The 15,297-nt window shown below is 37.0% G+C and overlaps 1 protein-coding gene across 1 annotated transcript; it reads right to left on the minus strand.

Annotated features, from left to right (window-relative positions):
• Window positions 1–1,226: 1,226 nt before the first annotated feature.
• Window positions 1,227–13,947, minus strand: lsm4 (LSM4 homolog, U6 small nuclear RNA and mRNA degradation associated). The gene is made up of 6 exons (XM_056468781.1): window positions 13,814–13,947; window positions 10,149–10,190; window positions 7,999–8,097; window positions 7,642–7,843; window positions 5,473–5,553; window positions 1,227–1,452 (listed from the first exon to the last, which is right to left on the minus strand). Exons 1-6 carry the CDS (start codon window positions 13,814–13,816, stop codon window positions 1,448–1,450), a joined length of 432 nt encoding a protein of 143 aa, XP_056324756.1. The 5' UTR covers window positions 13,817–13,947; the 3' UTR covers window positions 1,227–1,447.
• Window positions 13,948–15,297: the final 1,350 nt, after the last annotated feature.

The raw sequence follows: 15,297 nt of genomic DNA on the forward strand, positions 1-15,297 counted from the left end.
AAATATTTATATATTTTCATAAATATTTACATAAGTAAATCATACCTGCCAACATTTCTCTCTGAAAATCCAGGAGACTGGGGGCGTGAGTGGTGGGGATGTCTAGGTGTTTGTACTCTGCAGGTTTCGGGCAGAGCCGCTGAGATCTGATATTATACCATATCGGTGTTCCAGGGGTATTATAGATTGTACCAAAAAGCTGAGGACCGAGAGGGGGGTGGGGGGATGTTTAGGTATTTGTACTATGCACCGGGTTTCGGGCAGCTGCTGTGATCGGATATTACACCAAAGTCGGCGCTCCGGGGGTTTTATAAATTGTACCAAAAAGCTGAGGACCGGTGGATAGGTGGGGGTGGGAGGGAGGGTTTGGGAGTCAAATTACGGGAGTTTTCCAGGAGAAATAACACAATGGGTGTGAAATACAGGAGACTCCCAGCAAAAACGGGAGTGTTGGCAGGTATGAAGTAAATAGATTGAATAATGGGCTCCAAAAATCAGCAATTTTATGTCTGCAATAAATATGCATTGATCCTTACGGCAACCCAATTTCGATTCCCGGCTCGTCAATCTTTCCCGCCACAGCCATATTACCCTGCAGCCCAAGACTGGTTTCTCACTGAAGCCAAGCAGGACTGAGCCTGGTCAGTACCTGGATGGGAGACCACATGGAAAACTAGGTTGCTGTTGGAAGTGGTGTTAGTGAGGCCAGAAGGGAGCGCACAACCTATGGTCTCTGTGGGTCCTAATGCCCCAGTATAGTGAAGGGGACACAACAGTAAAAGTTGGATTGTGGTATTTACATGACTATACTGTACTTTAATAATGTGACTAAAATCGGTATGCTCCATGTCTTAGTTTAATTATGACTTTAACCAGATTATTCAAAAATCGATGTTTACATGGTAGACTCTTAATCAGAGTATTGTCATAATCGCATTAAAATCAGATTATTGGTGTCGATGTAAACATACTCACTGTTAACATTGACTATTTTCCTACTCTCAATCTCTTGTAATCACACTGCTTATGAAAACCACTCAAAAGCCATCAGTTCAGAAAACTACAGACCTTCTCATTTTCCATTCATTTTCCAAGAGACTTGAGTTGTCCAGACGACCCCCCTGAACAGCAACAATCGACCCATTAACACTTTTATTACCCATTTCTTTTACTTATGTCTTTAAAAAATACTTAGACAATATGGAGTGCTCACATATGAACAGCAATTGCCGTATTGAACAAAAAAATTTTATTCACAAGTGCATTATAGACAAGTCAATCTTACACCATGGTTGTATTTTAAAGCACAAAAACAAATGTGAAAACATGCACTGAATGACTGAAGACAAAATAAAACAGCATCTTTAAATCAACTTCACCAAATTAAAATCTTCACAGAGATCCAGGACGTCCATTTCAAATTAAACTCGTTCTTTCTGCCCGATGATCAAACTGAAAGAAAATAAAGAGTATTAGATATTTATATATATAGGCATATAGGCATATATAGGCATTTTTTTAATGGTTTACTAACGGTCGCAAGTGTTTTGCTCGATGCGCGCCTCACGTTATGCTGTTATGCGCGGTGTGCTCGCGGTTGAAATAAAACTCAACCCTGAGCGGAAAAGCTTGTTACTTCAGTCGCGTATTTTCATTCTTCAATCAAACGAAAGCAGGGCAGGGTTTCTGTTGAGGTGCCTGCAGTGTTTGTGTTGTCAGGACGACGGATAACTTTTAATGATGGAGGAGAGACTTGTGGTCGCAGTTTCAAGTTATCCAGAGCTGTATGACTTTACAAATCATGAATATCACAATGTTAATATATATTACGATTATAACAACATGGACAGCAACACTCGCGCACAATAGACTAGCTGATTTCCGAGTCGTTTCCTACAGCGACATAAAAAAAAGAGCACTGCGCTTCTTTTTTTCTTGTCAACATAAAAGGCAATGCGGTGTGTCTCGCATTTTGCGAACGGAAAGGCGTGATCGGCCCCTGATGTGCAGCAAATATTTGTTAACTTGTGAGATGGTAACACGTGCAACCACACGTGCCTACAGACGTATTTTGTCAAAGAAGCAAAATGAAAGGAGGATATTTCTGGTCATAGTTTGACTCAGATGAGTTTACACAAACCAGCGCTAATGCTGATTGCCTCTGTGCTGCCTGGAGCCGCGTCATAAACTTAATAAATAGGCTATTGATGATTTAGTATACAACCAACAAACCAACCTTTTTTTCCATTTGGAAAATTTGTTATTAATAGTTCTTATATAATATAAATTTTTAAAATAGCCAACAATCTACAAATCAAACAAATCCAAAAATTTTCTTGAATTTTCGCACAAACTGAAGCTTTCATTTTATAGCCTATAAAACATGTATGCAAATTTACGCAATATAATATGTAAACAACAAAATATTTATTTGCTATAGTAGCCTCTACTTTACAAAAAGTCAACATACTAGCCCTAAGGTTTAAACGCACTGGCAGCGCACACACATGAACCACGAGTGAGACGGGGGAAATAAGTAATTATGAATAATCTGTAAACTAATGACTTCTATTAAAATGTTAAAAGGGGTTTTGTGACAATAATAACAACGAACCATTAATTAAATGCGATTTGATAGCCTGATATTTTTACGCAAGAAAAAAAAACATCATTGCAAAAAACAGCCCATGCCGGTTCTTAAAAAGGATTCAGTTTTGTTTTAAAATCTAAATTTGTCATTTAAGTGAAAAATATTTAGAGCAGCCCTGTTTATTTTATTATTTTTATTTCGTTTATTCTTATTTTCTATGCTGTCAGAAACACTGCAGGTGCATGAAGATGTTCTGTTATGTTCTGTATGCTGTTCGCATGTTAAAATAAATCAGTATTTTAAAATATTTAATGTGTCACAAAATAGACACGTCAATTTTTTTTTAATTAAATAATATTTTAATATTTCTGTTAACGGCTAATATTCGGTTAACGAACTGCACTTGTCAGTTCGTAAAATAAACTGAAATGAGCATCCCTAGTCAGAAGCTTATACCGACCTATGCCTACTCATAGGTGAGTGTTTTAGAAGAGTCCTGGAATTTTTCCCTGTGCAAAAATGCTTTGGTGGACACGTGTCATGATGCAAACAGGTATGCACAGGGTCTTAAAAAGTATTAAAAGTTGATTAATTCATTTAGAGTCCTGCAAGGTATTAAAGTATTACAAGGTTTTGCAAGGTATTACTACTTGTATCATCTTTGATTACACAATGTATAGTTGTATGCTAAAGTTAGCCTTTTGCGAAATGGATAAAAAGCAGGATCACGCTGCTTTGTTTATTGTACTAACCAAAAAAAAACGCTGAAATTGTTGCTGTTGTATTAGCGCCACCTGCTGGAAGAAAGTGGATTGGCATTTCTAATCAATATTATCAAAGACTATAGAATACATAAGACGCGTCTCTTGTATAGTTTTGAATGGGGAAAAAAGTGTAACAGTCAATATGGCGAATGAAGCCCCACCTACTAGTACAGGGGCCAATCATCAATTCAAAGAGTCACTGCCATTTCTGGAGGAGATTCGCCATCAAGACCAAGTTGTGAATTACTTCAGAAGAGCAGCGCGATCTAACGAACCATTATCCAGAGGATGATCATGTGTAGCACAGCCATAAATGAGGTTGGGGTCGTGATCTTGTTTATTTCGAGTGCGCATGTGCATTAGCTCATGAAAATATGCCGATTTTGTTTGATTTAAACGTTTATAAACAGTTAATTTTATTGGTGGTTCCAAATATGTAATGTAATCGTAAGCTTGGCAAATAGATTTGGAGAATTTGATGTTTCCCCATTCAGACAGAATGCCTGAGCATACTGCCCGAGAGGAGTTTCAAAGATGGCTGCCGAGAGAAATGACTTGCCTGAAAGGGACTTTGGTATTATCTGTCTGTTTTAGTTTAGTGCAGGTATGTTTTATGTAGCATAATTTCACAAAAACAAATCATTTTTTAAATATTCAATCTATTATAACTCATTAAATAATGCCAGAATGACAAAACACTCAGCAAGAACACAGAATAATTACAGTAATTTTAACAATTTAATAATTTGCCATTGAAAATGTAAAAATTACCATTTTTTTGTAAATTAAAAATGATCATTATTTATATATATTTTTTTCTGTTGATCGAGTTCTTTTCCATTTATCACACAATAAGAATGTCTCCGTTACTGTCTATGGAGGATGAGGGAGCTCTCAGATTTAAACTAAAATATCTTCATTTAGGTTCTGAAGATGAACAAAGGTCTCGTGTTTAAGGACACGTAACAGAATTTAGATTGAGTGAATTAATCCTTTAAATTACAACAATAAGGGGAGGATTTATGTTAGATCTACTGTTAGTTTATGACACCTTGTTGTAGGGCAGCACGATTAATTGAAAAACGATCACAAACTCGATTCGACCCTCCACATGATCTTAATTAAGCTTTTCTACAATTCAGCCAATTATATTTTCAAGGTCAGGAGAGAAGAGTAAAAGCGGACGCACAAGTCTTCACAGCAACATAAACACCTTCAAATGGCATTAAAAGTGTCACATACTGTATTTATAAGGTATAATTCACTCAGAAATGTTATTTCTGTCTAAATGTAATGTATTCGCAGCGACCGTGAGCTGTTTGTTTACTTCCGAGAACGCGCGCGTGCACACCAATCACGGTTACTTTAGTGAACAGAACCTGCATATGAGATGTGAATAACAAGTTTTAAAAGTTGTAAATAACGTTCAGTTTGCTGCACAGAGCGATTGCTTGAGAGCCGCGCTGAAAGAATGATTTGCATGGGGAAGTGAAAGTGAAGGTGGTGTTACACTAAATTCTGTGATGATCGTATTATGTGACCCTAGTAGGCGCTGTTCTCACTGTTTGTTCTCGAGCACATCATTTAAATGATCATATTGCATTTACAGTTATGATTACGACAAGCATTTGATATGTTTTTTTTCTTTTATATCTAACACAGTGTTCTGCGTGAAAATAAATGTTTACTGTGTCAGTATAACTAGCCTATATGATGTTGAATATAATGCAAGGAGGAATCTGATGACAAATGTCTCATTTTACCAGTGAAAACAAATGGTCTAATAATGCTGTCAATGACAAATGATAAGCACATGTCTCAAACATAATAATTCAATTTTATAATTATGAATGGTCATCATTTTACTGTGAATTAACAAACAGGACATATTGAAAATCTGTTCAAGTGCACCATAATTGTACAAAACTTTGCATTTTAACCATCAGTAGACTTACGCATAGGCCTATTATTATTATTGTTTTACCATATTTTTGAGAATAGCCTACCAACATTAACCTTTATTTTACATCTACAGAATCGTGAGAAAATCGTGATCTTGATTTTAAGCAAAAAAAATAAATTGTGATTCACATTTTAGCCGAAATCGTGCAGCCCTACCTTGTTGTTTTCCGGGCTTTTTGTCTTGTTGCTGTCCACGGCCAGGTCCCTGCATGCCTCTGCCACGGCCACCAAAAACACCTGTCAAATAGAAAGGGAAAAAAATAAATAAATCAAATGAAATCACTCTGGAAAGAAAATGCACATGCAGCAGGAATGCATTGGACCTCAAAGTGACAGCGACCTAATATATCTGCTGCCATCTCGGTCTTTAAAATAAATCAGACAAAGAGAAACCTTTAATATTACGGGTGTAACGGTTCACAAAAATCACGGTTCAGTTCGATGCGATGTTTTCGATACAGCAAAAAAAAAATAAGCCAAAGGATTTCTTTGATTTTAATTTACCGGCCCTATTATTAGTTAACAAAAATAACTGTACTGTGTTCTCAGAGGTGGTGTCTCATATTGCACAGATGATATTGACATATAACTTATTATTTGCATGCGTCATCTTAACAGCAATAACAGTCTTTTCCTGAGCTGCAATATTAGTTTCATCTCAGTGAATGCATGCTCTTTAGCGACGGTGAACGCGGTGTCAGTCGCACGATTGACAGCATCGTGACGATTAAATGAAGGATTAAATAACATTAGAACATCTCCTGCTTAAAATTCAGTGGCAAACACTGTTCCCTGATAACTCTGTCCCAGCAGCTTTATGGTGAATGCTTTAGTCATTTTCATAGCGGACTTTAACCACTGGTCTTTTATCCACTCTTCGAAAAGTGTAAATGCTGTATTGACATTCTTTACATGATCACTGATCAGATGTGCCATTATTTGTAACTTTAGCTGGTTTCTAAAACTAAATCTGTCAGTGTTGTTTTCATTCCCTTGTATCCAGACCTTTACGTTTTCGCGGCTGTAGCTCCCTGTCATTGGAACTGAGTGATTGACAGCTGATTTTAACCAATCCATTCGCGTTCTGTTCTAGTACAGTGGGCCAATAAAAAGAGCTTGAAGGCGGGGCAGGCATTCGGGCTTTGTTTACTGCAACTTGACATGTTAACTGTTTTAAACCATTCCCGAGCACTGCGTTTGGCATTTTTAGGTGCAAAGAGGTTTCAAGTGTGAATGCCTCCTAATTCCGCGCACATGGTGAACATTTTGCTGTAAAACTGGTTGCACGACATCAATTTTATGCACTCCCAAATATATTTTGGCGTCGCATAGATACAATTTCTCATATCCACAGCTATAAAATGTACTGAAACCAAAGTGTTCCCAAACCCAGACCCGCTGTTGGTTATAGGAGGATTACATTAATGTTATAGCCATTTTGCAAGCTAGTGCAGCGTTTGGCTGACTGGAGTAGTGTTTGGAGGTGGGCGGGGAAGGCAGCATGTTGTCGCCACATCATTTGGGATACCTTGTTGAGCGTTTTTTTGCACTGAAAACATTATATTTTGTACACTTTTATCTTTTTAAATATTAGTCTGAATTTTTCGGTTTATAATGCGTACCGAAAGTCTCGTACCGAACGGTTCAATATGAATACGCGTTACACCCTTATTCAATATATAACCACACAGAATTAAAAAAAATATCACAATGCTAGATTTTTCCATTATCATGCAGCCCTAAATCAAATTATGGTGATATAATGTTGCATTTTTTGGAGAGTACAAATTTTGTCAGAGCAAGTGAAGAAGCTTTAAGCCCTGAACTGTGTGTGTACATTTAACAAATATACCATTAAAGGCAAAATTATCAACTCTCCTGTGAATTATGTATTCACACATTTTCACAGTATTTCTGATGATATTTTTTCTTCTAGAGAAAGTCTGTTTTGTTTTATTTCAGCTAGAATAAAAGCAGTTTTTAAACCATTTTAAGCTCAATATTATTAACCCCGTTAAACCCTTGTTATACAATGACTTGCCTAATTACCCTTACTTGCCTAGTTAACCTAATTAGGCATTCAAATTGCATTTTAAGCCAAATCCTAGTATCTTGAAAAACATCTAGCAAAATATTAATGTACTGTCATCATGGCAAAGATAAAATAAATCAGTTATTAAAACTATTACGTTTAGAAATGTGTGAAAAAAATTCTCAGTAAACAGAACTTGGCGGGAAAGGAGGGATAATAATTGTAACTTCAACTGTATGTATGACTGGAATGAATATATATTTTTTATTATATGAATAAAAAAAGCATCAGACCTCTGCCAGGTCCGCCTCCTCTTCCAGGTCCACCTCCTCTGCCCTTTCCTTGTGGCTTATTCTGCTGCATGCCACCCCGGCCACGGCCCTTTGATACCACTTCCTCTTTCACCATATCTATAATTTCATCAGGGATTCGCAAGTATTTAATGGTGCTTCCTCTTATGTAGCATTCTGGCATCCTCCAAAACTTATCTCCATCCTGCAATTCAGAGCAGGCAGAAAAAAAGCCTTTACCTTTCAGCAGACACACAAATAACCTGGATATTTGTTTAAATAAAATGAACAAGTGTTTTGCCTAATTTTGTAAGGAATCAGTTTCCAAAGAAGTTTCCAACTGAATGAGATTTTATTTACCCGTGAAGTGCAGATAACTTCTCTCAAGTTTATATTCATCCAGTTGTCGCAGCTGACAAGATGGCCGTTGTATGTCTCGCCATTCTTTAACTCCACCAGCTGAAAGGAAAAGCAGATTAACTAGCATCACATTGCATGCTCTCTTTTTCAGTGGCCTTGATTTTTTTAATCATTTAGATTCTTAAAAATTTGTTAATTAAAAAGTTGAGCTTTACATTAACCAAAATGACGTCATTACAAACTTTTAATAATAAAAAAAAAACATTTATTGAATGCCATATCAGCAGCATTGGCTAGATTTATAGAAACACTTGTACTAAATATTTAATATATATTTAACAATCATACCTTTTCTTAATATTCATGCATCATACAAAAAACTACTTATAAAAAAAATTAAATCACATTAAAAACAAATTTTAATTTAATTAATGTCAATTTTTCTAAATTCCTCCAGAAAAAAGTTTCCTTAAAATATTTCCTGAATAAAAGAATTCTCTAAATAAATAAATAAATATATGTTTTGTTTTTTATTTTTATTTTTTTTATTCATTTACACAGAGACACACACACACCAGCCACTTTATTAGGTACTCCTTACTAGTACCGGGTTGGATCCCCTTTTGCCTTCAGAACTGCCTTAATCAGTGGCATAGATTCAACAAGGTACTGGAATTATTCTTCAGATTTTGGTCCATATTGACATGATAGCATCACGCAGTTGCTGCAGATTTGTCGGCTGCACATTCATGATGCGAATCTCCCGTTCCACCACATCCCAAAGGTGCTCTATTGGATCGAGTCTGGTGATTGTGGAGGCCATTTGAGTACAGTGAACTCATTGTCATGTTCAAGAAACCAGTCTGAGATGACTCACGCTACATGACATGGCACGTAATAATGCTGGAAGTAACAGAGATGCTTAATTGGTACTAATGAGCCCAAACTGTGCCAAGAAAATATCCTCCACACCATTACACCACCAGCAGACTGAACCGTTGATACAAGGCAGGATGTATCCATGCTTTCATGTTGTTGACACCACATTGACCCTACCATCTGAATGTTGCAGCAGAAATGGAGATTCATCAGACCAGGCAACGTTTTTTCAATCTTCTATTGTCCAATTTTTGGTGAGCCTGTGTGAATTGTAGCCTCAGTTTCCTGTTCTTAACTGACAGGAGCGGCCCCCGGTGTGGTCGTCTGCTGCTGTAGCCCATCTGCCTCAAGGTTGGACATGTTGTGTGTTCAGAGATGCTCTTCTGCATACCTTGATTGTAACAAGTGGTTATTTGAGTTACTGTTGCCTTTCTATCAGCGCCAACCAGTCTGGCCATTCTCCTCTGGCATCAACAAGGCATTTGTTCCCACAGAATTGCCACTCACTGGATACTTTCATTTTTTCGGACCATTTTTCGGATAGTTGTGCGTGAAAATCCCAGTATATCAGCAATTTCTGAAATACTGCAGCAGATCGTCTTGACCATGTCTACATCCCTAAACGCATTGAGTTCCTGCCTCACAGTGGCCAGTGAGTGCGAGTATATGTGTGCGTATGTAAGATATATATATATTCTCACCAAAAATAATTTAAATAGTTTATTCTCAAATTTTCATAGCACTTTATGAGCTAGTTTAGCGTAAGCTTACAAAATTTAGTAATTAAAAGTAAACAATGAACACCACTGCTCTTTCCATCATTGAAGTCACCGTGTTATACTTTTTTTCCTTTGTCTAGTTTTCATACATGTAATTCAAATCTAAGTTTGCAATGTTGTGACTTGATAGTTTGGTTCATTGCATATAACCTTTTTTATAGGCACCATCTGAAAACGTGAACAGGAAGTAAGGAATTTTTAAATAAGCAAATACATTTTTAGAAAATCCATTCTAGGTATTGGAATTTACAAAGGATTTCAAAGGTTAAAAAAATCTTATAATATAAATGCATAATCTTAGTCTTGTCTTGAATGCACTATGCAATATTTTTATAAAGAAGGTTTACTTGTGGACTTCTTCACTACTGTATGTACCATAACATATTATGATACAGAGGTTGTACTATGTTCCAAAAGCAAAATGATCATGACTCTTTTAACTTAGCACTGACAATAAAGATGCACACATGAAGTGAGCTGCTTCATACTTACCATCGGGTGGTTCTGTGCTGTCTTCAGTAAAGATAATGGGAGCTAGAAAAGAAAAAGAAATCATTTGAGCGGTCATGCTAACAACAAAGCGAATAAAATGAAGAGTTTGGTCGGCACCAATGGTGCACCCAAGCACTCTGGTGCTCAGGGCGACCCGAGTTCGAGTCCCGCCTCGAGGTCCTATGCTGATCTTTTCCCTCTCTCTGCTCCCCACACTTTCCTGTCAATATTCTTTACTATCCTGTCCATTAAAGGTGACCCCCCCCCCCCCCCCCCCAACAATGATAATAATAAAATAAATAAAAAACTAAAAATGAAGAGGTCCTTCTGTGATCACAATGAAATTTTGTTGATTGTGATTAGATTGGAGATCACACTTACTAACCAGAATATGTGACCCTGGATTAGGCATGGGACTATAATCAGTTTCAAGGTTTGGAAAAGTTAAGGTTTAAAACTGCTACAATTTTCTGTTATACTATTCCTATGTTATATGTAAAAAAAAAAAAATTTTTACAGGATTTTATGACAACTGATATTTTTTTGATTTATGACAAAGGGCTGCCTAAATCCCTCTGGACCCCTCACACCCAGCACACTGCCTCTTTGAACTTTTACCTTCTGGTCGACGCTACAGAGCACTGCGCACCAGAACAGCCCGACACAGAAACAGTTTCTTCCCTCAGGCAATCCATCTCATGAACACTTGATGATAATAATTGTGGAACCAACATCTCTACTTGCTATACACTTTTATTCACATATAAATTTTATTTAACCACACACTTTACATGCCAATTTGCACATAACAGCTGCACATATAACATTTTATATAGTAATATACCTGTACATACACTTGTCAATTTATATTTTTGCATTCACTACTTCTATTTTTTTAAATATATTTATTATCTGTTTTTTGTCCTCTCTCTGTAATCCTGTTGCACTGTAGAAGCTCTGTCACGAAAACAAATTCCTCGTATGTGTGAACACACCAGGCAATAAAACTCTTTCTGATTCTGATTTTATTTAGTTATAACGTTGTATAACTTTTTTATAACAGTATCACCAGCAAAAATGGACCCTCCACATCAAAAGCTACTGGTCAGCCCATGATTTAGGAAACAGTGTAATGGCTTTACTTTATATATAAAGTTAAGAAAGATATCCAAAGATGCCTTTTCAATTTGTAAAGAAATCTGTATTTTTAAAACTAATGAAGAGACCAGATGTCAACGATTTATTTTAATTATTTAGCCTGACATGTTTACTGGTCCAAAATATTTGAAATGTTTCTTAAAATAAAATATATTGCGTTCAATAGGGGGAAGTTATTGTTTGTTTACGTAGACATTTAAAAAGAAATTAGTTTAGAGTAGTAATCACAACACTGTGATATTTCTATACAAGGTTATCACACAGTCAAAATCTTATACTGTCCCATGCCTACCCTGCACCACAAAAGCATTCTTATGTTGAACTGATATGTTTGACAACCGAAACATGCGTTGTATGGGTCAAAATTTTTGATTTTACTTTTTTTACACCAAAAACATTCTAATATTCAGTAAAGATTATGTTCCATGAAGACATTTTTAAAAATTATTACTACAAATTAACACTCACTGGTCACTTTATTAGGTACACCTTACTAGAACTGCCTTAATCCTTCATTGCATGGATTCAACGAGGTACTGGAAATATTTCTCAGAGGCTTTGGTTCATATTGACATGAGTTACTGCAGATTTGTCAGCTGCACATCCATGATGTGAATCTCCCGTTCAACCACATCCCAAAGGTGCTCTATTGAACTGAGTTCTGAGTGTGGAGGCCATTTGAGTACAGTGAACTCATGCCCATGTTTTATGACATTGTGCGTTATACTGCTGGAAGTAGCCATCAGAAGATGGGTACACTGTGGTCAGATGGACATGGTCAGCAACAATACTCAGGTAGGCTGTGGCGTTGACACGATGCTCAATTGGTACGAATTGGTAATAAGTGTGTGAAAAAATATCACCCAGACCATTCATTACACCCTAAGGCAGGATGGATCCATGCTTTCATGTTGTTGACCCAAATTCTGACCCTACCATCCGAATGTCGTAGCAGAAATCAGGACTCATCAGACCATGCCACGTTTTTCCAATCTTCTCTTGTGCAATTTTGGTGAGCCTGTGCGAATTGTAGCCTCGGTTTCCTGTTCTTAGCTGACCCATTCACCTCAAGGTTGGATGTGTTGTGCGTTCAGAGATGCTCTTCTGCATACCTCAGTTGTAACGAGTGGTTAACTGAGTTACTGTTGTCTTTCTATTGGCCATTCCCCTCTGACCACTGGCATCAACAAGGCATTTGCGCTCACAGAATTGCCACTCACTGGATATTTTCTCTTTTTCGGACCATTCTCTGTAAACTCTAGAGATGGTTGTGCATGAAAATCCCAGTTAATCAGCAGTTTCTGAAATACCCAGACCAGCGCGTCTGGCACCAACAACCATATCACGTTCAAAATCTCTTAAATCACCTTTCTTTTCCATTCTGATGCTTGGTTTGAACTGCAGCAGATTGTCTTGACCATATCTACATGCCTGAATGCATTGAGTTACTGCCATGTGATTGGCTGATTAGAAATGTGCGTTAACGGGCAGTTGGATAGGTACCTAAAAAAGTGGCCGGTGAGTGTATATGAAAACCTTTCTTTTTTTATTGCTATTATGTATAGCTAAGAAATCATTCAGGTGATAGATATATATATATATATATATATATATATATATATATATATATATATATATATATATATATATATATAAAATCCTCAACTTAAAAAAGCTGACCCTTTTGACTGTCTTATACTTCATTTAGAGTATATACACACAACGAAAACAAAAATAACTACAATATTGTTTTAAGTATAAAATATTAATAAAGTGAAACATTTAACACACAAAACTTAAATGTCTGGTCTAGTTATTTTTCATCTCATACATTTCCAAACAAGAATTTTACAAGCTATTATAAAACGTTTTATTTATTCCTAATCTAATCTAAGGTAAATAACCGCCATGTAAGTGTGTCAATTGAGGTAAAGTTGGTTTTATATTCACACATTTGCACTTTCTCCTTAATAATATAATTTCAGAATAATTTCTTTGCAAATTCTAAATAAAATCCGATCGGCAGCAAATGACTAACAAAGTACAACATTGTTCACAGTCAGTGTTCAATAGAGCTAATGATGTTTTCAAGTCATACTTGCATGTGAGTTCAGACTGAATATTCAAAGTAAAATAGTAAACAATATAGGCAGCATATCACTGAACGAATGTGCGAATTTAAAACTTCAGATACTCTTGATACACCAAAACCTTTCTGACTCCTGAAGTTCCTCGCATGTGTCTGCAGCGCGAATTTATTAATATAATAAAACTGTATAATAGCCGTCTACAATGATTTGTAGCGAATTTTATTTACAGGTTTATTAAATTTGTACGTAAAATGCTTGTAACCATCCGTGTATACATGCAAATAAAACGTTCACACAACGCTTTAACTGTTTCTAGCGCATAAGCAGTGTAAACCGACCAACATATCATCCAATAAACACTGGGGAAAAGCTTAAATTCACTAACGTTAGCCTGTAAGTTTATCAAATTCATCTCACCATGTCAGCTGAATGACCAATCAGTCTTTATATCAGCTAAAGAAGTTTTAATCCACTGAAGATTTCAGGTACCAGTGTTTGCTGTAAATCTTCTTCGCACCAGAAGGCGATCTACCATTTGCTGTTGTACTTCCAGGTGAAAGCGGAAACTGTCAAAGCAAAAGTCCCAAAACTATACATCGATGCAGCTTTATTATCTATACACTGTTCCTAAAAGCAATGATAATATTAATGGTAATACTACGCATTTATTTGTGTTGTTCGGTGGGCTTATTTATTCGTTCCAGGGCGAGGCTAGAGGTTTTATGAGTGGACCTTGGTAATATAGGGTGGACCTCAGTGCTTACTTAAACTGTGTATAATAATTAATTTCTTATATTTATGATATCTGACAATATAGTAAATGATTTAACGAGTGACGTTTTTGAGTGTCCAACCCTCATTTATCCATTTTCTTTTCGGGTTAGTCCCTTTATTCATTAGGGGTCACCACAGCATATGTATCCAGCATATGTTTTACGCTGAGGAAGCCCTTCCAGCTGCAACCCATCACTGGGAAATATCCATACACACTCATTCACAAACACACACTACAGACAATTTAACTTAACAAGGAGAACATGCAAACTCCACACAGAAATGCCAACTTACCCAGCCGGGACTTGAACCAGTGACATTCTTGCTGTGAGGCGACTGTGCTAACCACTGAGCCACCCCCAACCTTCATTCATCGCAAAATAAATAAATAAATTACTGAAATCTGAAATTGTTCACTTTGTCATGCGGCCAGTAGAAAACTGGCTATGTCATTCAGCAAAACATGTAGGTATATAGCTTTTTTTTATATATTCTTTCTTTTTATATATTCTTTTTATATATCCCCCCCCCCCCCCCCCCATGTACTATGAGTAGGTATACACAGGCAGTATTGTTTCAAGTATGGATTGGTTAAAGTGCAGTGCATGTTACATATTGATGGTGTGCAGTGAGGGGTATGGAAGAGTCTGTGTAAGAGTCTGTGTGGCGTGTGTTAAGTGTTCATCAGCCTGATAGTCTGAGGGAAGAAGCCATCCTTCAGTCGGCTAGTGCGTGATCGGATGCTGCGGAACCGTCTGCCTGAGGGTAGCAGAGAGAAAAGTCTATGGCTTGGATGGCTGGAGTCGCTGATAATTCTCTTGGCTTTCCTCATGCACCGCCTGGTGTAGATGTCCTGACCTGGAGGGAGGGAAGCTCACCCGTATTTTTCAGTTCTATCCCGCAATCATCCCGTACAGGTATTTTCCCGTATTTCTCCCGTATTTTCAGTCTTCATGTGAAGGGTGGCAAATCAACTTTAAAGAGCCGAGCCTCCCTATAAGCAACCGATACCGCCGAACCACCAGGGGCCGCCCCTTGCTCTTAAATGCGAGTCTGTTCTGTGCTTTTGTTTTGTTTAGGCATGAAAACACCTTATAATAAATATAAAAACGGCGGGATTCCCTTCC

Source organism: Danio aesculapii, chromosome 11 (assembly GCF_903798145.1).
Source record: "Danio aesculapii chromosome 11, fDanAes4.1, whole genome shotgun sequence".
NCBI classification, from domain to species: domain Eukaryota; kingdom Metazoa; phylum Chordata; class Actinopteri; order Cypriniformes; family Danionidae; genus Danio; species Danio aesculapii.

Excerpts from the sequence above, each read along its gene's own strand:
- lsm4 (XM_056468781.1), bottom strand. Across the intron at positions 8,098-10,148 it reads CAGCACAGAACCACCCGATG|CTGGTGGAGTTAAAGAATGG; the intron begins GTAAGTATGAAG and ends TTTTCCTTTCAG. Across the intron at positions 7,844-7,998 it reads AAGTTATCTGCACTTCACGG|GATGGAGATAAGTTTTGGAG; the intron begins GTAAATAAAATC and ends TCTGAATTGCAG.